Source organism: Nasonia vitripennis, chromosome 5 (assembly GCF_009193385.2).
Source record: "Nasonia vitripennis strain AsymCx chromosome 5, Nvit_psr_1.1, whole genome shotgun sequence".
NCBI classification, from domain to species: domain Eukaryota; kingdom Metazoa; phylum Arthropoda; class Insecta; order Hymenoptera; family Pteromalidae; genus Nasonia; species Nasonia vitripennis.
The window spans coordinates 3992980-4020790 of NC_045761.1; the positions used below are offsets into that span (position 1 = coordinate 3992980).

The 27811-nt window shown below is 39.7% G+C and overlaps 6 protein-coding genes and 1 long non-coding RNA gene across 10 annotated transcripts; 3 read left to right on the forward strand and 4 right to left on the reverse strand.

The window, feature by feature from the left end:
• The first annotated feature begins 2303 nt into the window (after positions 1-2303).
• LOC100121635 (sodium-coupled neutral amino acid transporter 9) lies at positions 2304-6410 on the forward strand. 2 transcript variants are annotated; one of them, XM_008210906.3, is made up of 10 exons: positions 2304-2939; positions 3124-3325; positions 3413-3561; positions 4001-4158; positions 4473-4637; positions 4718-4774; positions 4858-5028; positions 5102-5304; positions 5383-5487; positions 5559-6410. In XM_008210906.3, the coding sequence occupies exons 1-10, from the start codon at positions 2716-2718 to the stop codon at positions 5970-5972; spliced, it is 1848 nt and encodes a 615-aa protein (XP_008209128.1). In that variant the 5' UTR covers positions 2304-2715; the 3' UTR covers positions 5973-6410. The 2 variants fall into 2 exon arrangements, with proteins under 2 accessions (XP_008209128.1, XP_001605244.1); XM_001605194.6 differs by having other exon boundaries at positions 2398-2939; positions 3160-3325.
• On the reverse strand, positions 3795-4987 carry LOC116417683. Its single transcript, XR_004227935.1, has 2 exons — positions 4849-4987; positions 3795-4751 (listed from the first exon to the last, which is right to left on the reverse strand). It is a non-coding gene; the product is annotated as an uncharacterized LOC116417683 (long non-coding RNA).
• LOC100121614 (ATP synthase subunit C lysine N-methyltransferase) lies at positions 6274-7492 on the reverse strand. 2 transcript variants are annotated; one of them, XM_008210908.4, is made up of 5 exons: positions 7365-7488; positions 7201-7285; positions 6954-7126; positions 6687-6875; positions 6274-6607 (listed from the first exon to the last, which is right to left on the reverse strand). In XM_008210908.4, exons 2-5 carry the CDS (start codon positions 7283-7285, stop codon positions 6452-6454), a joined length of 603 nt encoding a protein of 200 aa, XP_008209130.1. In that variant the 5' UTR covers positions 7365-7488; the 3' UTR covers positions 6274-6451. The 2 variants fall into 2 exon arrangements, with proteins under 2 accessions (XP_008209130.1, XP_001605225.2); XM_001605175.6 differs by having other exon boundaries at positions 7201-7492.
• An 88-nt stretch (positions 7493-7580) lies between these two features.
• LOC100121598 (28S ribosomal protein S7, mitochondrial) lies at positions 7581-8925 on the reverse strand. Its single transcript, XM_001605157.6, has 5 exons — positions 8740-8925; positions 8372-8554; positions 8071-8302; positions 7826-7963; positions 7581-7748 (listed from the first exon to the last, which is right to left on the reverse strand). Exons 1-5 carry the CDS (start codon positions 8877-8879, stop codon positions 7668-7670), a joined length of 774 nt encoding a protein of 257 aa, XP_001605207.2. The 5' UTR covers positions 8880-8925; the 3' UTR covers positions 7581-7667.
• A 931-nt stretch (positions 8926-9856) lies between these two features.
• On the forward strand, positions 9857-13802 carry LOC100119456 (dual specificity mitogen-activated protein kinase kinase 4). The gene is made up of 9 exons (XM_001603406.6): positions 9857-10356; positions 10847-10915; positions 10992-11112; positions 11194-11286; positions 11363-11540; positions 11619-11738; positions 11836-12135; positions 12205-12431; positions 12519-13802. Exons 1-9 carry the CDS (start codon positions 10305-10307, stop codon positions 12682-12684), a joined length of 1326 nt encoding a protein of 441 aa, XP_001603456.1. The 5' UTR covers positions 9857-10304; the 3' UTR covers positions 12685-13802.
• Positions 13803-14698: 896 nt separating this feature from the next.
• On the forward strand, positions 14699-23211 carry LOC100121579 (forkhead box protein J1-B). Of its 2 annotated transcripts, none has more exons than XM_003426991.4 (5): positions 14699-15315; positions 19902-20281; positions 20361-20539; positions 20619-21008; positions 21100-23211. In XM_003426991.4, the coding sequence occupies exons 2-5, from the start codon at positions 19945-19947 to the stop codon at positions 21208-21210; spliced, it is 1017 nt and encodes a 338-aa protein (XP_003427039.1). In that variant the 5' UTR covers positions 14699-15315; positions 19902-19944; the 3' UTR covers positions 21211-23211. The 2 variants fall into 2 exon arrangements, with proteins under 2 accessions (XP_003427039.1, XP_016843769.1); XM_016988280.3 differs by lacking the exon at positions 14699-15315 and adding an exon at positions 17940-19831.
• Positions 23076-27811, reverse strand: LOC100121559 (mitochondrial dicarboxylate carrier). Its single transcript, XM_001605121.6, has 9 exons — positions 26426-27811; positions 25927-26021; positions 25717-25847; positions 25130-25285; positions 24890-25056; positions 24420-24627; positions 24261-24341; positions 24127-24183; positions 23076-24038 (listed from the first exon to the last, which is right to left on the reverse strand). The coding sequence occupies exons 3-9, from the start codon at positions 25816-25818 to the stop codon at positions 23925-23927; spliced, it is 885 nt and encodes a 294-aa protein (XP_001605171.1). The 5' UTR covers positions 25819-25847; positions 25927-26021; positions 26426-27811; the 3' UTR covers positions 23076-23924.

The following is a 27811-nucleotide window of genomic DNA, read 5'->3' on the forward strand; positions in this document are numbered from 1 at the left end:
GGTGAAGAACCCTCAAGAGCCTTGTCCAAGAGAGATGCGAACATCTCGAGGACGATGTATGTACAACATAATGCAATCCGTGCAATCGAGGGTCTGGAATATGCTTGCTTTGATGGACAGTCGTACATCGAGCTGTCGCTCGTGTATCAATCTGTCAGCTACTCTACAAGTGCGTGTCTTCACTTTCTCTCCTCTTCTGCAACTTTCCTTTCTTCTCAGCCGCGCGAACAACGGACTTTTCCCGAGAAATCGCGCAAGGTCGCGATGATTGACGAGCTCAGACTATCGGCCGATGTAACGCGCTCTTATGTATGTGTATATAGGTGTGTGGAAATTTGCTACTCGTATTATTGCATGAGCTGATGATGGAATGGATTGTTCTTTCGTTGCTGGAGGTGCAGCTATATACAATCTCTTGCACTGATTATGTCATCGTCACGAAATTCGTATTTTTATAATTTTTGACTAATACGGCATGTTTATTGCTCTCGGGTTTCGGGGAGCTTTTTTCTCTGGATTTAATCGAATTTTCGATAACGCAGTTTTCATTAACTTTACGATAGCCGTGTGTATGTGTAGAGACGTCGATGTGCGCCAAAAATAAAACTTTATCGGAAAGTTTTTTCTTTTCCGATAACGATAGAATAGAACTACGCCGAATAGACAGATTCTTTGGACTATACAAGAGAGCTTTCGGCTAGAAACGCGATACCGTTTATTCACGCGACTATACGAAATAGGACAGTCGTTATCGGGCGCCCCGACGCGTAATCTTCCGAAGTTCGGCAAAAAGCCTGATGAACCGAGTTGAAAGGCTGGAGAGAAAGAGAGAGTGAGAGAGAACCGTATTAAATCAGATTAAATTAAAACTCGCCCCCGTATAAAGCCGGAAACATTTAGACTCTGCGAGTTCTTCTTAGATTACATACTTAAGAGTGCGCAGAAGTTTGGCATTGATCTTTCGTCGATGTCGTCGTGCGTATACTGAACAAGTTCTTGCTGTAACTCTATACGCATGCTTTTTTTAAGCAATATAAAATCTATCAGTTGTTATAAATTTAGTTAAGCACTTGCGTACAGCATATGCATCGATTATCTAATGCTCGCACGTTATATAGTAAGTACTGACAAACAATCTAGAGTGGAAATTAAGTCGTCCAATCACGATTTATACATGGGAACTCTACTAAATCAATCGACCTTATGACACGTTCTTCTCGTATTGACATGAGATTTTCCTCAAACTCTATACGTAAAAGCACGCGATAATACGCGTGTATTTCTCGTTTCAACTGCTTAAACTGGAAAAGGTCTTTTCTTACATGTATACGATCGAGAGCTATAAATAGAATTATTTCCATCTAACCAGAACACAAGGCCCCGAAATTATTATCATCAAGTTGTATAACACACGACTATAACAATGGTTGTTGTCTCATATTATATATTTTCGCTTACAATATCTTATATTATTTTTTCTCCGGCGGTGCGGTACCTATATAAAAGTACAAAGATTACTCGACGATGACTCAGAAATGCATTGCAGCACAGCATAATTCCTATATATCCACCCCACGGCGCATAATGTTGACCGAAACCAGCGCGCGAATATTTCGATACCGCGAGAGAGCTTGCGAGTATATGGGCTTGTAAATATTTACGATCTCCCGGCAGCTTATAAATTTAGCTCTGCGGTCCAAAGTAATTCAAAGGTGAAATTTTAATCTATGTGGGACTAAACAATCGCGAAAAATTCTCACGATTGGCTAAAAATATAATTCTCGCAAATTTATCACTATGATGAAATAACGAATGCTTCTTACGTCTCGCGCGCCTTCGAAGCTTCGTAATGGCGATGATTTAAACTTTCCTATACGTACAACTGGACAACAATTCTAGCGGCATATACTTTTGGATCAGCTTAAAAAAATCTCACAGTACTGCTCTTCTATGTATAGTCGAAGCTGTCATTCGCGCGATTCCACGTGCTTAGCGTCTAATAAAAGCTTCGAAAGCCAAGTTTATACGTATTATCTTCAAAAATTCAAGCCATTTGTTTTCGCCTCATAATAGAATGATGAAACTCCGGCGTTCTTTCGATCATCCTTTGACATTGCGCGCTGATCGACGCAGCTCCCTTTTGATCTCGCTGAATAAATACATAATTTATCCCCCTCGAGTATCGATTAATTTTTTCCTCGCAAAATTTCACGCCACTTTATATCGGCTCGCAGAGTATATCTCATGTAGTTTCAGCGTAATTTTCTGCCCAAACAAGATCGTCGGCAACAAATTGTCCTCGAGAGCTCGATTCCGCGTGCTGCATAATCGGAGCGAACTCGCCCCTCAAAAGCTCGCGCGTATGTATAAAACGTCATCGGAGCAAAAGAAACGATCGTCGTTGGAGGGGATCACACGCGCTATGGTCAAGGATGATGTCCGCAAGCGCGCTCTCATGAAAGTCCGCGCTCGGCAGTAGCACCGCGCACTCGCTCGTCGACGACTCTCGCTGCGCTTTATTATAAAAAGAACTTCGATTTGCATTGCGTTGCAAGTCCCTATGGCTTGTCGGTAAGAAGATGACCGGTTACTGTCGCATTGCCAGAGCGAAGAGTGTCCGAGTCGGTCGTTGTGCCTACTTCTGAGCTGCAGTGCAGGTTTCGGAGGCGCTTCCTTTTAAACGCGAAATTTCGTGCCCGAATATTCGAGAGGGATATGGATAATAGACCGAAGAGAAGCAATGGAGGAAAGAAGTCGAGACAGCCGCCGCCGGGCTTCTACAGGAAAACCCTGGCGCAACAGCAGAGGGACAGCGGCTCCGAGAGCGCACCGTTGTTGTCGTCCGGCTGCTCGCACGCTAGTCTGGATCAGCCGATCATCATGTTCCAGGACTCGGAGACCAGCGATTTGGACTCCAGCACTGCCGGAAACTCTTCGAGGTGAGGCTCGGATTATTTTCTGGATTTCGGATCTTTTTTACGTTTTATTGAATTATTTATTAGAATTTCACAATTTTCCTGTTGATCGTCCCTTTTTTCTCTAAATTATTCACGTAGTTTCTTTCCACTGAGAAAAAGAAAACTAAAAAAACTATATATACTATACATGTTTACTCGCACGAAGAGACGGAAAAGAACAGTGTAGATCTGTTATTGACAGATTGGTCAGTACGGGCGGCGGGATAAACAACTACAACTCGATCTCGAATCTATTGCCGAAGCGGCTGCCACCGTTGGTCAACGAACGAGTCCCCTCTTCGTTGAATGCATCGCTACACGCGGACATCGAGCGCGACAAGTGCTACGAGATTCGCAATGCCGATTTGGTAATTTTTGTTTGCTCCGTATAATAACGTTCTTGCGGAACTGTGATAATAAAAAAATCGAATACATTTTTTTAATTCGAAAAAAAGCTCTTGGAAGACGATCCATTCGATCTGATGGAAGGAAGAACGGAGAAGGGACTGCTCAGCGATTTTTTCACGCAGTCCTTGCCGATGCAGGGAAACATCGGAGACACGACAGAGGAAATAAAACCGAAGCAAAGCTCTCTAGTCACAATGTGAGTATATGGAATAAACAGTCGGAAAGCTCAACAAAGCACGCGATACATCATAGTCATCAAAGACGCCCTGCACCTCGAGTAATCGCGCGCTCGTTTGTTAAATGCATTGTTAACGTCAGCCGAATATATAATATACTCCATATGACGCACGCCATTGAGCGCGTTATCGAGGGAAGTAGCATTCCGTCGTTTGATTGGAAAGTAAAAATTGACCGACCTTCGCTTGATAATTACGTTTCTTCTCGGCGACAGTTGATCCGAGAATTTATTTTTAATAAGCTGGGTTTCGCGTCGCGCAAACATGAGCGTCTACGAGATACATATATAATACAGTTGTGATATACACTCTATTGTGTAATTACCGATGTGCGTGTACGACAGTAAGAAGCTTCTTCTATCGCGCAATGTTGAGCCATTTCTCTGTTTGGAATTCCAGATTTTCCGTCTGGAACACAATCCTGGGCTCATCGATGCTGACGATGCCCTGGGGCATCTACATGGCCGGTTTCGTCCCGGCGATCATCCTGATACTCGCCATGAGTGGTCTGTGCCTCTTCACCGCCTACAAGCTGCTGCAGGTCCACAAGTACCATGGTTAGCATTATTGTAAAATCACGCGTTACATCTAAGGCGTCGTCCTACATGATGCACTGCTAGTTTTAACCCACTTAGATAAACAGCGAGAGACCGAACTCTGATTCACGAAAATACGGCTATTAGCCGCTCTCGCTCGATTAGAGATGAAGTGGAGCATCGAGCGAAAAATTTTGTAATCTTCGGTCTGCACATGTGCAGCGCGGGGGGTTGCATTGTAGGACGCCGATGACGTCACGTCAATATCGAACTGTTACAACCACTTGTATGAGGAGGTCTTCGGCGGTAAAACATATTTTTTCAATTCCTTTCAGGAGGCGGCGAGAGGATCGAGGTGATGGAGCTCAGTCGAGCTTTTCTGGGCTCCTGGGCCGAGCACATGGCAAAGATCTTCAGTATCAGCGTCCTCATGGGTGCTAATATAGCCTACTGGATTCTGATGTCCAATTTTTTCTACAACTCCGTGAATTTTCTCTACGGTAAGACAGATGGATAAATGTATCTATCTTCGCACAAATCAAAGATGTCTGATTTTAATTTTCTCCTTTTTCTTTTCCAGACATAATTGCGGGCATTCCTGTCTTGCCCGACACCTACAACAGAACAGACGGGGATCGTAAGTATAATATGAAGAATTTTAATTACATCGAATAAATTGTGCCAATAGCGAAGCTATAAAATGAGCTTTACCTTTTCAAGTGCTCTGTCCTAAATACGAGCTGAATGGAACGGCGAATTACGATAAATCGTACGACAACTTGGGACCAGCTTGGGATTTGTACAAGACGGTACCGATATTCCTGGCTTTGCTCGTATTCCCAGTTCTGAACTTCAATACTACGACTTTCTTCACCAAATTCAATTCCCTTGGTGAGTTTCTAACAATCATTAACAAGATGAATAATGATTCCATCAATACAACGCATGTATACTGTAATCGTAGGCACTGTCGCTATCGTGTACTTGGTCGTATTCGTATTGGTGAAGTCAGGATCCTGGGGAATCAATATGGACAAAACTGCCTGGCAAGAGAGTTGGGTGCTTCGTTCGACTTTTCCGGTTCTATCGGGAATGCTGTCCCTGTCATTCTTCATACACAACATCATCATAACGATCATGCAGAGCAATCGGAATCAGAAGAAAAACGTAATGATCGAAACGAATGCATCTATACTTACTCAATCCATATCTATAATTTATAAATAATTTAATTTCTCTTTGCAGGGAAGAGATTTGACTATAGCTTACATCTTGGTCACGATCACTTACATCATCGTTGGAATCGTATTTTACGTTTGCTTTCCATTGGCGAAAGTATGCATCGAAGATGTAAGTATTGCTGATGGTGTACATACTTCAACTGTTTCGAATGCGCGATTAAACGATGATGCTCATTTCAGAATCTACTGAACAATTTTCAAAAGAACGATGGACTGACCGTAGGAGCGCGTGTAGTTCTTCTCTTCCAATTGTTCACCGTTTATCCTCTGATAACCTACATGCTGAGGATCCAGTTGCTCTCTTCCGTGTTCAAGACGACCAAATGTCGTCGCAGATTCGTCCTGTTGGTGAACCTAATCATAGTTACGATTTGCGTGCTTTTCGCGATATTCATGCCGCATGTAGGTACCATCATTCGGTACACTGGTGCTATCAGTGGGTTAGTCTATGTATTTACGTTGCCTAGTTTACTACACTTGATGATCTCATATAGACAAGGAACCATGACTGTAATGCAAGTTATGTGTCACGCATGTGTACCAATAATTGGGGTACTGAATCTCATAAGTCAACTCTTCATACAAGCGAATTAGCGCGTCAATCGCGATGATAAAAAGTAATCGTGGCAGCAAAAAAACGCAATATAGTGAGCTGAATAATTTTGTGATTTACATGTTAAAATAAGTTTAAGTCCTTTGTGATAACAGTGCTAATGAATAAGATACTGCCGGTACATATAATACAAGTTACCCTGAGTAACTGTTACAAAGCATTTATTTACTTTCAAAAAAAAAAAATCAAAATATTTACTACTTTGAACCTGCACATTTTATAGATGAAATGTAAAATATCTTTTTGCTGCCAAAAATCTTTACTGTACATATAGAAATTGTATTTTTATATTAAAGTATTATTTATTCAGAGTAATATATTTTTATAAAATTAAACTTTTATCAATGTAATTTTATGTCTAAAATAACTAATTTATTATATGTATTAAATTTTAAAATTATCTACAATAAATTTGCCCAACAAAAAAATCTAAGTTTGTAAAAAATAAAAAAAACCTTTCTTACATATCCTTCAGAGGTGTTTCATACACCCAAACTGTATCCACGCCTTCACCAATTGTCAAGACTGGTTTGCAGTTTGGAATTGGAAACCTGCAAGCTACGATTGTACTATTTGGTCTCAGCTCAGATGTGAATTTTTCTTTCAGTTCTTCCATCTGTATGATAAATAAAAATTTGTATATAAATACTGTTTATCCAAAATATTTGTAATAATTGTGACATAAGAAACACTACCATTTCTTCAACACCAAATATAACAACATTATTATATTTCTCTAAATTGAATTTCCATAAATCTTTCTTGAAAAATGATGTCTTTGATGAAACACCATTAGATAGTGCAGACACTTTAGAAAATGCTACAAGCCATGGATTAAGCTCTAAACCATCTGCTTGAAAGCCAGCTTTTGCTGCAGCTACAACCTTGTAAAGACAATTTCATTTGAATTTCATTATTACTATTTGCTTTAACATTTACAATATTCAATCGATAAACCTTACAATCCGTCCATCGCCACTTCCTATATCAACAAGTCTGCCTGATCGTCCTTTCAAAGCTTGTAAGACATGCTCTACCTGATCTGTTGTTGCTGGTACATAAGGTAAACATATTCTTCTAAATCCAGGACTGACAAATGGGATGCATATAACACTAATCGCTACTCCAATGCCACCTGTGAAAATCATCACTTTTATTTTTCAATCACTATATACTTAATAAAAGTTGTGTATATAAATTAAACCGAACCTGTAACAGCAGCGAGGATGAATCCAAGTTTCGACGACTTCTCAGGAACGGCGATGTTCACGACTCCCATAACATCGCTCTCCATCTTTCAAAATGTACAATCACACTTTTTTCATTTTATGACATAAGTATAACAACTTATATGAAAAATATAATAATGGAACCTCGCACGTGCCGCGGCACAATATTCATATATAGGTATACTCTCTGAATGATTCTCACAAGACTGTTTGTTGTGGCGTGGAACTATGGAAGTCACACGTTCTCTTGCGGAGGAGCGTTGAGGTTATAATACCCCCTCCCCCAGCCCCTAACAATATCATTTATGTATTATAATATTATACGTGATAAGAAAATATTAAGGAATTTAAAATACATTATTCAAAACAATATTATATCTTTTTATAAATAGGAATTATATTTAAAAATGTATAGTTTCAATAATAATAACAAATACAATATATAATCTAAGTCCACCGGAAATGGGCATATGATCTGTTTGCTTCACATTGTCTATACAATTCCTGCTTTTTCCTTATAACTCGTCCCTGAAAAAAAATATTAATGTTAAACTTTAGTAATATTATTTGATAATATTTATCAAACTCAAGAAAAAAATGTATACCTGATTATTAGATGCATCAATCAATTCATATGCTAGCCTTTCAGGTAACTTGATCTTATGTTCTTTTTCTTTTCCAGCACCAATTAGCCAATTCATTGCTAAAAATCTTGCTCTTTTTTCAGTAACTGGTACAGGAACCTAAAAAACATACAAATGTGTATTTTAAAATAAATTAAAACTTTGTTTATAACTTGAAATAATGTGATCTGAATAACAAGATCTAGTTTAGATTTAAACATAATTACTTGATACGATTGACCTCCTCGGTTCATTTTCATAAGTTCTAATACAGGAGTGCTATTATCAACAGCTTTATATAAAATTACTTTAGGATCTAATTCTATTTCTTCTTGTTCTGTTGGTTTAGATTTATGATAACGTTCCAATTGAATTCTTTTAATGTTTTCAAACGTTCCCTCAAGTAACCTTCGAGCACGTAGTTTGTTGCCTTCTCTGGTGAGAAAATTTATGAACTTGCTGAAATAAACAAATTACTTCAATAGAAAATCATAACAGGACTGATGACAACACTATCAATGTACCAACTTGACCACTGGGTCATAAAATTCTGAGGAAGTTTCACTGCAAAATGCTGGCTTGATATTTAAATGTGCCATTACTTTGGTCTCTCCAGCTGCCTCCATATCTTTAATGACATCTTTGTCAACTACTGGTTTAACATAATATGATGGAAAAACGCTATATAATCTTTCATTGATAGTTTTTGACCTGTAATAATAATTATCAAAATGTTGAAGAAATAACATTTGCTAATAATATGTCATTGAGGTTATATTTTCATTTTGGCAAAATGGTTAATGAACAAAGTAAATATCGGTTGACATTACGTTAAAAAATTTGCAATTGCATTAATTCAATTCGTCGCATTTCAATTTCTAAAATTTATGAATTACCTGCATGTTAATTTACTATTTACAACATTGGAAAATCGAAACATGAGCGTTCGTAGAGACGCCATAATGGAAACTAAGTATATTATTGTGCGTATATACAAGTAGTACAATGCGCGTGCAGTATTGCAATATTTGCACATACTTCTAATTGAATAATTGATTTATTGGTTCTCGGTTTGCCTATTTCTTGATATATTCAATAAGATGTAATAGGATTATATCATTATTTTGTTCTATATTTAAAAGGTATTTAAAATAAAAATATGTCTTATACCTATATATCTCTCTCTCCCGTTCCATTGGTTATTTATAATTAATAAATGAATATTTACTCATCAGTCGGCAAAATTATCATTTATGAAATAAAAAAATATATATACATATAACTTACATATACCAAATCCAAAACTCGCGGAAATTCAAATAACCGAAGACCGCTAAGGTGTGCGCGTGCGCCGACTGCGTGTGAATTTCCAGAAGCCTGTCTACAATGCGTTCCGTTCCCTTGTTCTGTGAGTTCCATTGCGTTGTGCCGTGTGTTCTTGTTCTGTACATCAGAACAGAAACGTTGTTTCCAATCTATTGTTATAACCCATGTCCGTACTGTTTCATTTCAAAATTTTGTCAACAAAAAGGCAGCTAAAAATAGTGAAAATAAATCGAAAAGAACTCTTCATGGCCATTTAAAGGAAGTTAAGCAAATAAATGACTGTGCGCACCTCATTTGTCTCTAAACATAGCCTGCAAATGTTGCTTCACCCCCGCACCACCTTCGAATCTTTTAGTCTCTTATCATCTTGTGAAAAATCGTTAAATCTATCAACAAGCCTAATACATTTAGTACAGCAATTGATTTTTTTTCGCATTTTCGTTGACAAAATTTTGAAATGAAATAGTACGAACATGAACTGCAACAATAGATTGGAAACAACCTTTCTGTTGCGGCCGGTGCAGAACAAGAACACACGGCACAACGCAACGGAACTCACAGAACAAGGGAACGGAGTGCATACAGAGCCCGCGACGGGTCACCATCCAGCAACCAATTGTGTGGCAGCTTAATAGAGTATATATATACAGATATAATATAACACGCGAAATATATCACTACAGAGCAAATTGCGGAAAGTCGTCGTCGGTGTGATAGCGACCACACGTCCTCACACATCGTAGTTCAGTTCTGCGACGCGAGCTTAGCGCGAGAATCCGTCGATTTTCCGGGTCCGCCGACTTTTCGCACAGCTCTCTTTGCAGCTATAGCAGCGTAGTATAACCGAATCTAATACAATCAGTGTATATAAGCCATACACCTAGAGCAGCAGCAACAAGGGAGAGAGAAAGGAAATCTGCACAAGTATGTTCCCGATGCAGAATCTCTACGCTGGGCTGACCAGCAGCAGCGCGTCGACGATCCGCCGCGGTAAGGGATCCTAAGACCGCCACGGGCCTCCCGCCCCGTTCTGCTTCGCGGCAGTCGTCGCCGCTAGCTGCTGCTCCGAAAGTCGCCGCCGCGCCGGGACGAGTTTGCTGCTGCTAGTCACTGCCCAGTGAGACAAATAGCGGACATGGCCGAGAACCAGGGCAACTCGTCCAACCCCTCGGGTCAGCATAACCAAGGTACGCCCCCGCGATTTTCTTCCTTCTTTGCTGATTACGCTTTGATTTCTCGCGAATCGCTCCGTATGCGAAGCCCGCCCTCGGGCAAGTAGATGCTAGCTCTGCTTCGCTATATTCAGACATGCTCCTAACCTATAGCCTATTATCAGCCAATATGCATTTTATATATATATATATATATATATATATATATATATATATATATATACAGAATTTCCGTGAGCGAATCGAGGATTCAGATTGTTTTTTTTCTCTTATTCTTTGTTACTCGGTGACTTGTACTTTTTCCCTCGAGAATCTCCTCAAGAATTTGAAGTGCTCAGGAGTTGTTTTTTTTTAACCGTTCTGTCGTCTGTGATTGTCATCACTATATACAGGTCAAGCACTGTGTGTAATGTCCGTTGTCAATATGCATTACTATCTTTGAATACATTAATTTAATCCGAGTTTTTCTTGAATGCATAATAAATTTTGTAAATTTTAACAACAGGTGCCAGCAGCAGGACGTTTAATTTTCCTTGCCTGGATTTCAGAACCAATGCAGAAGTTCCAAATGAAGGTATTCAAACATTCTATTAATTTTAAATTTTAATAAACGTAACAGCTATACTTATTTGATTTTCTTCTCATTTCAGCGGAAAAACGAAGACAGCTGAAACTTAGCTTTCAAGCTCAAAGTGGCAACTTACCACTTTCAAATTCAACCAGCTCCACCATTACTAATTCCACAATGGCTTCTGCTTGTCAACAAATGTCGTAAGTTATTATTACATAAAAAGTGAATTTTAAATGACTAATTATTTTTTCAAAATATAATGAACCCTACTTTGTGTTTAGGATCACGCGTCCAACCTTGCCTTTACCTTTACCAAAACTCCCTGCAAGACCTCGTCCGGTGACGCAACAAGAATTTTTACCTGATAAAGCAAGGTATGCTAAAATATGTTCAAAATAGACTCAAATAATTTGTATACCCATTAAAAAACACAAATGTGTGATTCTTCAGGGAGAAATTCAAGATGTGTCAGTCAATGCAAAGTTCAGGAAAGTTACAGCTCTCTCCGGATACAGTGTATGACTTCACTAGTGAAGACCTTCAGGATTTAGGGGAAATTGGCAGGGGAGGTTTTGGAACTGTAAATAAAATGATACATAGGATAAGCAATACCGTCATGGCTGTGAAGGTGTGTATTGAATCATTGTTGAAGTTTCTAATCTTGTTCAAGATTATTAAAATTAATTGACTTTCTTTCATGTTTCAGAGAATTCGTTCGACGGTCGATGAAAAAGAGCAGAAGCAATTATTAATGGACTTGGAAGTGGTCATGAAATCCAATGAGTGTCCTTGCATTGTGCAATTTTATGGAGCTTTATTTAAGGAGGTAAGATATGAGTTGGACACTTTGTTTACTTTTACTCGTCAACGCGGCGCTACTGTGCGCTTTGATAACGTTATCTAATAATTCTGTATTTTTAAAGGGAGACTGTTGGATATGCATGGAATTAATGGATACATCATTAGACAAGTTTTACAAGTTTATTTACGAAAGATTAAATGAAAGGATACCTGAATGTATTCTGGGTAAAATCACAGTAGCCACAGTAAAGGCTTTGAATTACCTAAAAGAAAAACTGCGAATCATTCATCGCGATGTTAAACCCAGTAATATACTGCTGGATCGACGTGGCAATATAAAACTCTGTGATTTTGGGATTTCGGGACAATTGGTGGATTCAATAGCTCGAACTCGCGATGCTGGCTGCAGACCCTACATGGCTGTAAGTATGTTCAACTTGATCCTAAAACTGATGTCAAAATAAGTCAAGAACTTGCAAATGGTTTTACAGCCTGAAAGAATAGATCCTCAACGAGCAAGAGGCTACGATGTTAGAAGCGATGTATGGTCCCTTGGTATAACTTTGATGGAAGTTGCAACAGGGTACTTTCCTTATCCGAAATGGAATTCCGTTTTTGAGCAACTTTACCAGGTAGTGCAAGGTGATCCTCCGAGGCTGTCTCCCAATGAGAATGGAAATCATTTTACAATGGATTTTGTCAACTTCGTGAACACGTGGTAAATATTCTAATCGATATTTAATTCAGTTGATGGTGTATTTGATTGGTTTCGCTATATTATTCCTAAACGTTTTTTCGATTTCAGCTTAATCAAGGAGGAAACTCAACGTCCAAAGTACAATAAACTTTTAGAGCATCCATTTATTAGGAATTCCGAGGAGGCAACGATAGACGTAGCCGCCTACATAGGCGGCGTCTTGGACAATATGGCTAATAATGGTATCACACCTTTTACCACCAATCAGCCTTAAAATTAATAAAATGAAAGGAGAAAAATACCTATAAGAAGTCGTAATGAAAGAGAAATTGAGAGCGAGTGCGAGAGAAAAAGAGAAAGAGTGCGAGAGACAAACAGACCGTTCCTTCGTTATGCAATCCTGCGTTTCCCACCCTTAATGCCGATGTAATGTGTAGGGAGCGTACAAGTGCTCCAAACTAGTGTGATTATGATTAACCGATGCGAGGTGATTGTAGAGCTCTACCTCCGTGTCGTCCAATACTCGTACGCATAGAGCGAGTGTGTTAGGGGTCTTTATCCGCCATGTTTCAAGTAGAGGTGAGGCAGACTAAAATAAAAATAAAGTATAAGCAAAAATTGAATCAAATGTTCACATTCCTCAAAGTAAAAATCGACTTTTGCTCATAACGGAGAAAATCAACACACCGTGGTTTTCTTCTTCCTTCTCTGAGACCTCGGTTTACACATCAGAAACCGGATAAAAGACCGGAGTAAACGGTCAGACACTGTGCGTATAAAAATATTGCGAGTTAAGCGCTGCTTTTTTAGCGAGTCCATCAGAGGGGCTCATTCTCTTTGTGATCCGAGTTGTAGATAACGGGGAGGGGAATGGATAATAAACGCGGCGTGCAATCTTTGCGAGTCTACCTTTTTCTGCGAGTTTCCTGCGCAAATATATAATGGACATTATCGATTATATATATACTGTCTCCATCAGAACGAGAAGCGTCTTCGTTCAGTTCCAAAGCAATCGAGAGATAAGTGGGCGAGAATTAAAGGGATATAGGTATATAAAGAATCGCGCCTCGTCTATAGACGCGAGAATTACGGCGTTGTCATTCCTAAATTGCATTGTACACCACGTACACACGTACACCTTTCATGTTTTTTCTAAGAAGCACACACTCAAGGAAAATGAGGAAACACTATCACACCGACACAGGTACGATTCGGAGACGTAGTTTCGCCAAAGCAGTACAAAGTATCCTGTTTCTTTGTTCTGGCGATTTTGTTAGATTCAAAGCTTATTGCGACATAAAGAAAGAGCTGCAAACAAATAGAAAAAAAACGAGAAAAATATCGAGTATTGTAATGTATGGTAAATAAAATGAATACAGATCGATCATATAATTGTGACGAAGTTTCTTTGTATGTATACATCGTTTTGTTTTCCTTGTGGCTTTTTTTTTTTGTTAAATTAAATTTACTGCTTGCATTTGAATTTTTAGAATTATCTTACCCGTTCGCCAACTATTTTCTTATCATATAACTATGAGACGTGTTCGCAGTGTGAAAACTGCGGGTGCAGCTGCGCGAAGAACGAAATGTGCGCAGGAAGTAATCTACCGTTCGGTTTTTGCATATTTTTTTTTTTTCAAGAGAAGAGGATTAGCGTATGTCTATTTTTATGCACAGTGATAAATGAAATTCGTAAATAATATGTATATAAATTAAATGTTGCAGACACGATTTCGTAATCCATATAGGTCCGCAGTGATTAAGTAGAACGATAGCGGCTATGGTCAGACGCGTTGCGGAGTTGCGGTCAAAAGTGCGTTCATCGTAAAGAAAGTCATTAGTTGTTATTTATAATATAGCACATTAATATTTTATGCTCATTTTGCTTATCAGAAATATAAAATGAAAACGCAAAAATAATTCGACTTATAATTTTTAATCTTTTCGTTATATCATCCAAATCTGTAAATATGCGAACTGCGCTGAGTATACGCGGGTATCTATGCGTTTCTATGTAATATGTGAATATCATGAATGGGATGTCGATTCTATGCTACGTATACAGAGTTAGACATACGTACGAGTCTAGATCGTGAAAATGGCGCCTGCAAAGAATACGTATCTAGCTTCGTTCTCGAAATCGTCATACTTCACCCTTTATTTCGAAAAATACATCTATATATACGTAATACGCATTATCGCAGCGGATGAAGCTAACCGAAGAAAGACGCATATATAAAGTAGGTACGAGAAGCGAATACCCCCCGCGAAATAAGATAAAGATCGCAAATTGCCGCACCAAGTCTACCCCCTCTGGTCTCGACGAGAAAGAGAGAGAGAGAGAGAGTAGTTCACGGACGACGTAGAACCGGCGCGGTGCTACCCCCTGAGGAATCGATACTCTCCGCAACTCAACAGCAGCGGGGCGTACGTACACACGGCTCTTCACCTGTTAGGCCGGGAAGATGGCGAGGGCAGTACAATATACCAAGCGCTGCAGGTCGCTCGAGCTCATTGTCGACTCGACCGTTGCGCGCTGGTGAACGTATATCGGCGCATATACTTACGCGTTGGATCTCGCGCGCGAGACAAGCCTTGTACTCTACACACTAAAAAAAAAATACATCTCAGTGACTTTGCCCACAAGTTATCTACCGATCGCTTCTGAGAAAAGCTCGCTTGCGCGCGCGCTGAGCACACACATATATATATATATATATATATATATCGCGCGTGGGCGGCGTGAATTTCACTGATTCACTATATACCGTCGGCGCGAGCTTGTATAGTCGCTGCCGGAGATATTCGCGCAGCTTTGGAGAGCTCAGTGCAGAATCATTCGGGAGAACAGAGATCGCAGCGGGGACTTCGACGAGGGAAGGAAGCTGCGGCGCTTTTGGATGAGGTGAGTTTGAGCTTGATTACCGCGATCGGCATGATTAAATGATTTTTGTTTTTTTTTTTTTACGATCATGTATTGTCTCTGCGTACGGTAGCGCGATGAGAAAATGAAAAATACGCAGTAGTAGGTGAAAAATAAAGAGAGGGCTTGACGTTGGCAACCGCAGCGCGCAGTGTCCGTCCGTCCGCGGGGATCAATTCTCCTGAATATTTTATGCCGGCAGCACCCGACAGCTCTATATATATATACCTATACAAGCTCCGAGGCGACTGGCTGCGGCCACTGGACTACGTCCACATCAGCATGATCTTATTTTGTACGACTTGGGCAAGGTGTGTCCTTATTCTTTCTCATTTGGAGATCTCGACGGGACTGTGCGGAGGGATCGGTAACCGGTAATTTATATGCTGTATGAGCTTTAGATGAGCATTCAAGCTTTTATCGAATTTATTCACTAGCTCTGGAGAACGTATAAGTATATAGAGAGTGATATGGCAATTTCGTCAATTATTTATCAGAAGACTTGGATTGCCGTTGTATACGTTTCAATTTGCGATTTTACGGCTAATGATTATCGTCCGCCTTATATAATTCCTTATACCTTTCGTAGGGAGTATTGGGGATGTATTGGGAATAAAATATCCTTCGAAATATGTTCAAGGCTAGATTGACTATATTATATCGATCGGAAAATCAACTTTTTCTTGGTAATACTCGCGGAGCATATATACGATTATAAATTAATCGTCTTTTCGGACGATGATTCATTTTTTCCCCACACATTACCTCGACACTTCCAGCAATCCTTTATGCATATATATATTTCATTCGGCTCGCGCATACAAGATCGTTGTACAAGTTACCGTACCTGATAAACTTATTTTCTTCCCGCACATAATGTTCGTTATCGGCTGACTGGTATAACATAATTGTGATCTTTCCTGCAGTCGCATATCCGAATCGCTTAAAAGAGATCTGCGCAGCGTTTAAATAATCATTACAAGCAATAACAGAATCAGAGACAGCTCTCCATCAAGCGAACCCATGCTTACAACAGGCGCGCGTGTACACATCCTCAAAGAAAAAGCCGACGGCCAGGCCGAGTCAACGATAGGAAAACAAATGGAGGCCTTTACACCGGTATCAGCGGGCGGTTGAGTCACGGCGGTGGCGGCGCAACCTGACGGCAGGGCTATAGCATGGCGCAGGTGGCAGGTGTGCGAGCGGAGCTGCCGGTGCGCGTACGCGTGCCTGCTTATACATACATATATATATTTTTTTTTCCTTCTTCCCTCTTGCTCGAGCCACGCGTGTATATACATATATATATATATTGCCTGCTGATGGAGGGACCCCCTTGCTGCTATATATATATATATATATATATATATATACGTATACTGATGGTCTCCGCTACCGGTCGTACATATAGGCTCGACGACGTTATAATAATAGCGATAGATATAAAGGACCTTTTGCGCTCGATCTCGCGCTGTGGCTATTTTTATAATTGTGCGATTCCGAAAGCTTTTTTTTTTTTTTTTTGCTCGGCTTTGGTTTCATTTCATGGTAAATAAATGTTACGATCGGAAATAGTAAAAAGCGAACGTGCGCGCAAATTGGAAAACTCGGCTATTCGTTAATTGACACTTAAACAGGAAAATTGTCAAACGTCCCTATCTAAAATCCACCCTCCCAACAAACAGCTCGCCATCCGCAGACGAAACAGCAGCAGCAGTTATATTTTTCCTCAAAACGAATTCCCACACACAATAGCGAGAGAAACATCGCCGGCTCGTTATCCCGAGAGCGTCGACGGAAGCGCAGATGGCCATAAGTGCAGCATTACGCCTCGTATTCTTACCTCCACTCGCGTATACCTGGGCTATACGCTCCGCTGCACCGCGTAAGGACTCGAGAGTCGAGCGCGTGGCACACGTGAGCCCGATGCAGTTAACTATATATATATATATATATATATATATATATATATATATGCACCCTGTCGTGCGCGTTTTCCCGCGTAAAAACGACAAAAGCGCGCTTCCGAGTCGTCGCCTACTGTACTGCGGGGGTGCATGTTGACTATGAAGCTTTATGTATTAACTATATATAACACAGGTCATTGATGCTCGGGCGAACTCTTTGTTGATTCGATCGCTGCTGTAGTGTTTTTGTGAATGAATAGAGTTTTTGCGACGACCTGACGAAAGTTGAAAGTTAGTCGCGAGGAATAGAGAGAAAATATAACGTATACAGACAATAAAAGAGCGCATCGCGTGCTCCGTTCGCTATATATCCCACACTCGTCGTGTATACTGCCAACGGTTATATGGACGTACGAACGATAAAAAAAAAAAAAAAAAATTGAAGAACAGTTTCTCGACTTTCTTATAGGGAGAGACGACGACGGAATCGGAACTGACAATTGGAGCAAGTGCAGGACCAATGATGCCTATATATATATGCTGACCTTAAGCGTAACGCTCGTAAATCGTATCTATATTTAAATCGTGCGAGCTATTTGTGCCGATTGTAAGTAGCTCATCTTACGCTCCCATAATACCGGAGTAGTCTATAACAAGGGACATATCCATCCGTTGAAATATGCAAGCTCTACTCGAGAAAGAAAACTGTGATGAGGTTTGTGTACAGTTTATTCCTCTCTAAACAGTATAGACTTTGTGCATATAGTTCATATATGCGGCGACCTTTCGCAACATTGTGTCACTCGCGCTTTTTTATTATTATACCTGCAGCAGCGCCGCTTCAAGGTTCCGCGCAGGCTGCAGTGGTGCTATATCTGTTTAGCTATAATCTTTCTCGAAAATGACGTCTCAATCGTATATCGAAAAAGGTTTAACAACGAGCAACCCCCAAAGCCAGTAATTCACCGGAAGTCACGAGGATATATAAGAAAATGATGAAATAAGGAAATAAGCCGAGCTCCCGCCCCCCGCGTATAGAACTCCCGAGTATATATATATATATAGTGAAGGGCTGCGCGATGTCCGGCAAAGTCCCACCCTCCGAAGGCTACTCCTTTCGTCCCGTCGATTTTCGACAAACGACACGCTCCTATATAATCTACAGTCCGAATCCTGAACGAACAACAGTCTTATATTTTCAACTATTCCAGCCAGGATATATATATATATATATATATACTTACACCGAGAAAGCTTCAGCAGCAGCATCAGAGAGTATATAGAAACAATGGCCGAAGCTGCGGGGGGTGGGGGAGCAAACTAGGCATTCGGCCAATGGCGTCGCGGGGGAGGCCAGTCCTCATCCATTGGAGCTCGTCTCTCGGCGGCGCCCGATCAATGGAGGCGGCGCGAGACGAATAACCCCTGCGACGCACGGCCGGACCTGTGCCGCTCTCTTTGTATATTATATGCTATATATCGAATTATTTTTGACGCTCTATAGATTCGTTATTTCTCGTTGATCGGATGGACTTTCCAAAGTTGCAGCCCCAAGTCCCCAAATTACAACGATATCAATATAAAGCCGATCACGTATCTCGTCGTGGCCGCGTAAACAAGTCGTTCGACAAAGAAAAGGTGAAAAAAGGCTGCCCCCGTCGTCGCACCGCTTCCGGTCCTCGCCTTCCACGGGGGAGCCTCCCCCTCGGACACTAAAATTGCACCTGGCGCCGCGGGATGACTATCTTATATCGCGTCGGTACCTGCGCTGCACGTATATATACAGTTTGCTCTGTAATTATACGCCGCGAGGCTATATCGGTGATTCTTGCCGATTTTTCGATCACTGATGCTTTTGAGAATTTATGTAGCACACTTTTGAAACTATATAGAGGTGTATATAGATGAGCCAGGGAGTAATTGATGTCGGCTATAAAGCGAGACAATCGATTCGGCCTGATAGCTCGTCGCGCGACGCTCTAGATCTGAGGCTAACCGATTTTAATCTGCTATTTATTATTACTCTCTTCGCAATGTAATAAGACCGAGCTAAAAGGTCACGACACCCGAGCTCTGGAAAACGGAGCTGCGCTCGTGGCTTCGATTTTCCGAGTCGAGGGTGCGAGAAGAGGGAAAATTACTCGACGGTTTCGCGTGTCTCGGGATCCGCGCAGCAGTTATCAGTCGATCCGAAAGCAAGCGCCGTCAGCCATAAAAAGAAAGCCGAGAAAAGCCCGCATAAATTATACACATCCTCGACGAAATAGCAGATATAGGGTAGGAAAAGCGCGCCACATGGCTCCCTTATTATAACCACTCGGATGGTCCACCTGCGCGATCGAGCGCTGTCGGCGGCGGCAACGCAGCAGCAGCAGCAGCAGCAGCACCTGTCAGGGCTGTATACTCGGCCGCCGCCCGCACCGCTCGCTCAGTCAGCCCCGGAACATGCTGAGGCTCTTGTCGCTCCTCTGCGCCGCGGCACGCAAGCTATTCCACTGCCTCTTCAACCGGAGGCTCTCCATCCGGCCGCGCAAGTGCCCCTTCTGACAGCCGGCGAAGCTCGTCCACCGCAAGTTCCGCCGCGACAGGAGGTAGAATCGCGATTTTATATAGCCGATCTTTCATCCTTAATAATGCGCGTTCTCGGCGCGTGTGTTGCAGATAATAGCAAACGGCCGCAGGAATCGGAAGCGTGTCATGCGAGATGGTGCGCACGCGGAACAGTTCCGCGCTCCGGCAGCAGCTCGCTGAGGAGGAGGAGGAGGCGGCAGCCCGTCGTCGGGAGCAGGAGGAGAAGGTTCAGCTCGAGCGCTCGGAGGCGGCGGCGATGGCGGCAGCCGCGGCCGCGATCGCCGCCGACGAGGCCAACTGCGACGCCGAGGCCGAACTGACAAGTCTCTCCTGGCTCCAGTCGCTCGACATCATGAGCGCATCCGGGCTGCCCACACCGCCCTGCTCGCCGACGCCGCCGGCGCCGAGAGCTCCGCCGCCAGCGAGGCAGCAGCCCAAGAAGATGTCGCCCCTGCTCAAGGCTCAGCTGGGTGGGTTACATTGACTCTGTTTTTTCTTATACTTTATATTATTACAGCTCCTTATTCTATAACGCACTTTTTCGCCCAGACATGGCGGAGAACGGGGAGAAGTACCTGAGCGAGCCGGACAGGAAGCCGCCGTACTCCTACGCCACCCTCATCTGCCTGGCAATGAGGGCGAACGACAACAGGGTCACCCTCTCCAACATCTACGCCTGGATCCGGGAGAACTTTATGTACTACCGTCGAGCCGATCCGGCCTGGCAGGTAACTTATAACTTCGATGACTACATACGTATATATGTATATGTATGTATGTATATATATATATATAATTTCGGCGCAGAACTCGATCCGGCACAACCTCTCGCTGAACAAGTGCTTCGTGAAGCTGCCCCGCTCGAAGGACGAGCCCGGCAAGGGCGGCTTCTGGAAGCTCGACCTGGAGCGGCTGGAAGAGGGCAGACGCACGAGGCGACGCAGCACGGTGGTCCGCGGCCAGTCGCGTTTCCCGCCGAAGCGAGCCTCGCCCGCGATCGCGGCGGTCGTCGCTGCGGCCACCGCCTCCTTGACGCCTACCAGTACGTCCGCGAGCCTCGAGACGGACCACGTCGCCAAGATCCTCGGAGCCAACGGAAACTCGGGGCCCAGGTGCATCGTGCTCTACGAAACGCCGCCCAGCAGCGTCTCGCCACCGATCCCGGAAACCCTCGCCGAGGTGCCCGAGTCCACGCAGGTAAGCGGCAAATGTCGATTTTCGTTGCGGGGCCCAGTGGTGACAAGACGCGCCGTGATTTACCATTGTTCTTGCGTTGGTTGGCATACAGGTGAACATAAGCGAGGAAGACTTCACGGACCTGCTGATCGAGAGCGCTGCCTGGGACGACGGGGTCGAGAATCAGCTTGCGCTTTTGGACTCCGTGCTCGACATGCTCTAAATCTAAGTCAGCGACTTCTCGGCTCAGCAGGTTGTACATTCCGACACGACTTCTTAAGATTTATGTCATTTTCAGTTCCGTATATAGTGTACCCGTGCCAATGAGATTTGTTTGAGAGCGCGTTGATACAAATAGTTTTACAGGTGATGCGCACAGGTACGACACAGGGTGGTAACGAACGTTTTCTCATCACCGCGGTATCGAACGAATATAATAATTTGTCCGCTTGAGAAAAGGGTTTTTGATTTGGTTCGTGATAGAGTGAGTTGTGAAAGTTTACAAGTTTTGTGTGAAGAGTCGTCACGTTGTATATCGGACGTATAAAGTAACCAACGATCTCGTTAACTGTTTTTTTCTTTAATTTTCAGTAGAAATTAATTAGAAATCTTCAAAATATCAAATTATCGCACATCGATTTTCAACTGAGCAGATAGGTAGGTCTCTATATGACCAGCCGATACTTCAACTAAATATTCTTATTATACAGCAAAATTTATCAAAACCACTGCTTTTCGATGGCAGATAGTATACTATCTATAATTTGATTATAATTTTATTCTCTGCATTGGCCGAAACGTCTACTTTTGTAAATATATGATAGAAACTACCGATATTTGTACTTGTAAAATACGTAGGATACGTTTAACATTAGTTTATAAAAAAGCGGAAAATTAAAAAAATGCAGAAAGTCGTAAAAAGCAGACTCGATGGGCTTATGAAAATCCCATTGAGATGTAAGCAAGACTTTTAATGCCTTACAGAAATCCGTCCAAAGATTAGCCATAGTTAGCGCGATTCCACGAATTTATCTCTTATAAATTCTGGAGTTTACGCGCGTGTGTGTAAGAAGTGAAAAAAGTAACGTATATATTTATAAGAATTCGCGCACATTCATAACTATCCATTAGAGCACACATTTGTTTAAAACATGCATGAAGATTTTGCAATTTTAAATTTATCACTACTATATATATATATGCAAGATTTTGTTTTGCTTCTATAAGTTATCAGCAATAGTTAGAAGATAAATGCTACTGTTTAATACACTTTTATTCCGCAAAAACACTTGTATAAAAATAGCAACATATAACTTCCAAAGTTATTGCATACTTGCTATATTATTAATTATTATCTTGACTATACTCGTATAAGATCCGAGCTGTTATACGCTAACTTGTAAAATATGAGTTTCCTTAATTGTTAATTTATTGTAGCGTCGTATATTTTAACTATTATGATTCATTAATTCAACATTTTGTCTAAATTAAAATGCTCATATAAATAAAATGACAAAAAGTTTGTTTGAATTTTACGGAGTAAATTGTATAGATATATATACTTATGTAGTAATAATGTATATCGACATGTATTGTGTAAAAGCTCGATTCGGCACGAGAAGTAGGTATAAAATATAAGTAAAAACCATCGGGTGGGTGCCATTTAATAAATGTAACATGAGTTATGATACATATACAAACATATATGATTGGCTGATATGCTTTCATAAATAAATCAATTATGTGCCTTATATACCATAACTAAATTTTAGCGAACCGAAGCGGCTGATTTTAGCCCCTTTGCATCAACAAAGAAAATGCTCTTCTATCATTGAGGAATTTTTCCGCTTGCAATTGCATTTTTTATAACGCCAAATCTGACGTATGTTAAAATCATTCATTATAGTCATTGTCATCAGTAAGTCAGAGGTGTATGAAAAAATGTACTAAATAATAAGAAATATAATCTAAATATGATACGGTATTTTGATTTTTATTACAGTATAAGTTAATTCCTCTATTAAATTAAAATTACTGCATTACTGGAAGCTGCAAGTTGAATAGCTTGAAGAAAATAATTGATCAGCGTTTATATTTTATTCAACACAATTTTATTTCCAACAAATAATAACGTTTTAAAGTACATACATCACATGTATCTACATTGAAAATACAATGTGTATGAAAATGTCAAATAAATGGAAATAAATGTAAAACGATCTAAGTTATAGTCAAGCGTAAAAATATTTTCTAGGCTCGCCTATTTTCCTTGATACGTCATAAATTTGTCATTTTCACTTGTCATTCCTCAAAATATTTAACCCTCTTCTAAATTGCTTATTTCAAAGATACAAATAAAATTCTAACTTCACCAATAGTGATAACTCGTTTCTTAATATTTTTTTAAATATTCAATATAAGTAGTTGTACTCTTTTTTCCATTTCAAAATATATTTGTATATTGGCTATGTAAGACAAAATATAAATCTCATATTGTATCAAACAATGTTACAGTACATTTGTCTTCAAGACTAAAAGCATTTATAAGGTAATAGTTACGTTATCGTACAATATTGTACAATTATTCATTTGTACGCACAGGACATTGTTTCTTATTTAAAAAGAACAACTATAAAAATATATGTATTAGCATTTTAACAAAAATATTATGGAATGTAGTCAATGGCTATACGATCAACATTTGTAACCATTTGTAAAATCAATAAGAACTTAAATGGCATTTTGTACGTGTAACGGCATTACATACTTTGTAAGAAGAATGTATAAACAGCTTATACATAAGAAGCATAAAGAAAAATGTTTGATGGCAATAATCAGAGCACAATTCAGTCATAAGGTGAGGCTGTCATCGTCGCCACTTATAACTATAGGAGTTTGAGCGAAGTATTTGTGCTACGTATTGAATCTCAAAGCTATTTATGGCGATACTTTCGGTGGTGGATAAAATCCAAAGTTTAAGCGCAAATTCTCGAGAAACAGGAACGTTAAAATTGTTTGCGGTGCAAGCCGAACAAATGCTGGAACATATCCCTGAAAAGTAAAAGATGATTGAATGATAAGCACAGGATGGAACATTTTTTAATTTAAATTTTCATATGTAAGTAACAGAAGTATATACCTTGAAAAATCCTAAAGGTCCCATTTTAGCTGTATATAAAATGAGCTGCATCATATTCTAAATGATACAAAATAAAAAAGTATAATGAGCATTTGTTGTAATATGCCAGATTTGAATGACAAAAGAACGTTTACCTTATATTCTCCAGGTTTAGCATTCATGGCACGGGTTTTCAGTACATCTAGTGGTTGTGTCATAGTTGTGGCAATCGCACCCTGTTTTGGAAACCAAAAAAATATTTTATTGGAAATCTGTTATTTTCAAACTTTGTTACTTTTCAAAATAATACATACCGCAAGTAAACTTGACAAGAAATGTGTAGTCGTACTATCATCAAAGTAATCAGTTTTCAGAAGACTTAATTTAATTTGATCATAAAAACTTAATTGCCCCATTGTCATAAGAACTGCTCTACCAGTTGCTGTAGAGCAGCCATTAAAAAGTGTCCTAATTCCGTCTTCCTTGCAAATGCGTAATAGACCATTTCCAGCCCATGTGTAACTATAAGGAACATAAAATTATTTTTATTCATCAAGGTTTGGATTTCTATGAATAGAATCGCAAGATACTCGAAATTTGTGTGTATAAGATACTCTAAATTTAGATTTCAAAGTATAGCTTGAATCGCAACCACGAGGAACGATATTGAAACGGAAATGATTTGTTTCTAATGAGGTCATACTTATATCCATGTGAAAAAAAATGTAAAGTAAATAAACCGACGAAAATAGAAACGATAATATTCATAATTTCTTTTACTTACTTTCTTCGTTTTTCTAATGGCAACTTGATATCATTTTGCATCCTTACATTAATCAAGTCTCCAGGAGTACCGACGACACCACCAGCGGCGCCAGAAATTCCAGCTAACAAAAATTTTTGGTAAAAAGGTGCTGGATTACCAGGTGACTCAATTGTCTGTTTTCCTAGCTAAAAATTTACACAATGGTTATGAGCCAAGCGAAAAAAAAATTCTGTGCATAACAAGAAATTGACAAATTACTTCGTAAACACCAAATCTAACAGTAGAATATGTCAGCTGACGTAGTAAGGAAGCTGTCAGTCCATTATAAAGTGCTGTGATTCCCTGTTTCTTCACAATGTTCACAGTTAACTTAACAATAGACAATTTTCCCTCTTGTTGTGTTTGCAAATGAACCTACAAAATTTAAAGGACGTATTATGGTAATTACAAGCATTAATAATTGCAGAATTCTAATGATGCAATTTGTTGGAAGTATTATATAAAGAAGTGAACAAATATTTGCATAAAACCTTTTGTGAGTTAAAGTACTATAGGTGTAGATGCAAATTTAGAATTGATTCTTTAACTAAGCAGGAGCATTCTACTATTAAATTGATTGTTGACAATACTGACTACTTTTCATGCCAAAATGAAGTTTAATGTAATTTTAATAAAAGATGATTTAATATAAAATTTTAAATCCAAATTTAGATGTAATAGAAGCTATACCGTTTGTGCCCCATCGAGTGTCAGAGATAATTAAAATAAACATATATTTTTTAAATATACTTTCAGTTTACAATAGTTTAAATACTTGTAAATATTATGATTATAATGCAACATACTTTAAGTAAATCCAATGGATGGGTCACACAAGCAGCACCTGCAGAAGCCAATCCACCAAAATACCACCTTGATAATTTTTTAGTTCTATCTTGCTCCGTCATTTTGAATAATTTTGATGATTATAATAAACCTACAATATATTAGATAATTTAGGATACAATAAAGTTGCAGAATATTGTTAGCAATACCTTTTGTAGTTGTATACTTACTTTTTCTTGAATAAACAATCACACTTATGTCAGCGAGAATTGTTGAGTCAGCATGTTCGGCTGGCTGAAGGCACCTTTGGTGGTGTCGAAGGTCGCTGAATGGAAAAAAAAACATGTTATGAATAAATTCATTCTGTACACCAGTAACTATAGTAGCTCCAAACGTTGACGAAATTCTTTATTGCAAAGACTCAACAATGATTGAAGATTATTCTGAAAATGATTAATTTTTTTATATTTTTATACAACATAACTCCGTCTGCATTACGATTTCCTCAATCAAAGTCGATCAATCAATTCTGTTATACTATCTCGTCAGGCACGTTTTATAGACACATATGTATCCTCCTGATGATACGATACGATGACATGCGAGTAAAATGTATATGGACGACTGACCATCGCGAATATTTTGTTTAGCGAGCATTTTTGTGTTATCGATAGTTCTAAAAAAAAATTCCGCCGGTTATAAATAGCCGAAGGAAAACTGTGAACTTACAAGTCTTTTTTTAGTGCTTATAGGCGCAATGTGAACGCGCCTCTCTACACACAACCTTCGCGGTGAACGCCTAGCCTCTGACTGACTAGTGACTGATATCGTTTGGAGACGAGTTTCTGATGCTGATGCCACTGACACCACTCTAGATGCCGCGCTTGTGATGGTCAGTGTCAGTGTGTTGGCGCTCGCCGTTTGCGTGGTTGTGACGCTCGTCACTGTATTGATATATATATATGTATATATATAGATATATATACACACACGCACATATATGTACTCCCTGAGACTTGAATTGATATTGGAAATTTTCTTGTGAAGAACACAGCCTTATATATTATTTTATCAGAAAACTCCTCAATATATAACGACGCTTTTTACAATTATTAGAGACTTAAGGTGTTAGCGTAAGCGGAAGTTTATTTCAACATATTTACTTGTTACTTCAAACAGGTTTCCTCGCTTGACGTCAGAGTTTTCGTGCGAGTTTTGGAAGGGATGTGCAAACGAAAACGTTATCTTCATTATCGACGAAGCCATATAATTGGTTTAATTTTTTAATACTACGACAATTATTACTATCTCTTAATTTACTTTCCTTTTAAAAAGTCATTTAACGTTTAAATATAAAATATCCTGAATTATATAATTATAATAAAAGTAGCTCGACAATTCTTAAAAAAATATACATGTATACTATATGTATGTGATTACAAGTTCTGCTAGAAAACCTCTCAATCTGTACAATTGTCTACATTCGCTTTAATCAAGTTAGTTCAAGTGATAAGCAGCCGGATTATATCACACGCATGAATACGAGAAGCTCGTGTGCTAAGACCAACTCGCATATCTAGCAGACGCCAATGCTGTCGCCACGATGTATCATATATCAGCTGAGTCCCACGTGTATATCTCTCTTATATACCTTCTGCTAAAGCTTCGATATCGCACGCTCCGTATTTTCTTCATTCAACAAGACGAAAGAAGAAAAAATTATTGAATGTCTACCAACATTTTTCTCGTTCCAATAAAAAAGCTGTAAAGCACTACTTATTAACTTATTTACAGTAGAGGTAATGCCAACTTATAATGTAGTTTCTCTATTATGAAAATTTGTATATCAAGGAATGACGCTGCATTTTCATAGGTTCACGCAAATCAATAAAATAGTTTGTAAATTTACAATCGATAAAAAGGCACGTCCTGTAACGCCACCTACATATCAGTATACCTATACATATGACATATTAAGACAAGCTTAATTTAATCTATATACTATATATTTCGCGAATTGAGAAATTATTATTTACTATGTTGTATTAATATATTTAATCTTAAAAAGAAGTTTTAAAGGAACGCAAAGGAGCAAAAGTAAAAAGGACTGCAAAA

Excerpts from the sequence above, each read along its gene's own strand:
- LOC100121635 (XM_008210906.3), top strand. The coding sequence starts at position 2,716 with ATGGATAATAGACCGAAGAGAAGCAATGGAGGAAAGAAGTCGAGACAG. Across the intron at positions 3,326-3,412 it reads AGATTCGCAATGCCGATTTG|CTCTTGGAAGACGATCCATT; the intron begins GTAATTTTTGTT and ends TTCGAAAAAAAG. Across the intron at positions 4,159-4,472 it reads GCAGGTCCACAAGTACCATG|GAGGCGGCGAGAGGATCGAG; the intron begins GTTAGCATTATT and ends AATTCCTTTCAG.
- LOC100121614 (XM_001605175.6), bottom strand. The coding sequence starts at position 7,285 with ATGGAGAGCGATGTTATGGGAGTCGTGAACATCGCCGTTCCTGAGAAG. Across the intron at positions 7,127-7,200 it reads CATCCTCGCTGCTGTTACAG|GTGGCATTGGAGTAGCGATT; the intron begins GTTCGGTTTAAT and ends TGATTTTCACAG. Across the intron at positions 6,608-6,686 it reads TATTTGGTGTTGAAGAAATG|ATGGAAGAACTGAAAGAAAA; the intron begins GTAGTGTTTCTT and ends TTTATCATACAG.
- LOC100121598 (XM_001605157.6), bottom strand. The coding sequence starts at position 8,879 with ATGTGCAAATATTGCAATACTGCACGCGCATTGTACTACTTGTATATA. Across the intron at positions 8,303-8,371 it reads TTTTATGACCCAGTGGTCAA|CAAGTTCATAAATTTTCTCA; the intron begins GTTGGTACATTG and ends TGTTTATTTCAG. Across the intron at positions 7,964-8,070 it reads GAGGAGGTCAATCGTATCAA|GTTCCTGTACCAGTTACTGA; the intron begins GTAATTATGTTT and ends TATGTTTTTTAG.
- LOC100119456 (XM_001603406.6), top strand. The coding sequence starts at position 10,305 with ATGGCCGAGAACCAGGGCAACTCGTCCAACCCCTCGGGTCAGCATAAC. Across the intron at positions 11,541-11,618 it reads ATACCGTCATGGCTGTGAAG|AGAATTCGTTCGACGGTCGA; the intron begins GTGTGTATTGAA and ends TTCATGTTTCAG. Across the intron at positions 12,432-12,518 it reads GTCAACTTCGTGAACACGTG|CTTAATCAAGGAGGAAACTC; the intron begins GTAAATATTCTA and ends TTTCGATTTCAG.
- LOC100121579 (XM_003426991.4), top strand. The coding sequence starts at position 19,945 with ATGGTGCGCACGCGGAACAGTTCCGCGCTCCGGCAGCAGCTCGCTGAG. Across the intron at positions 20,282-20,360 it reads CCTGCTCAAGGCTCAGCTGG|ACATGGCGGAGAACGGGGAG; the intron begins GTGGGTTACATT and ends TTTTTCGCCCAG. Across the intron at positions 21,009-21,099 it reads AGGTGCCCGAGTCCACGCAG|GTGAACATAAGCGAGGAAGA; the intron begins GTAAGCGGCAAA and ends GTTGGCATACAG.
- LOC100121559 (XM_001605121.6), bottom strand. The coding sequence starts at position 25,818 with ATGACGGAGCAAGATAGAACTAAAAAATTATCAAGGTGGTATTTTGGT. Across the intron at positions 25,286-25,716 it reads ATCCATTGGATTTACTTAAA|GTTCATTTGCAAACACAACA; the intron begins GTATGTTGCATT and ends TAAATTTTGTAG. Across the intron at positions 24,184-24,260 it reads CTAAACCTGGAGAATATAAG|AATATGATGCAGCTCATTTT; the intron begins GTAAACGTTCTT and ends TGTATCATTTAG.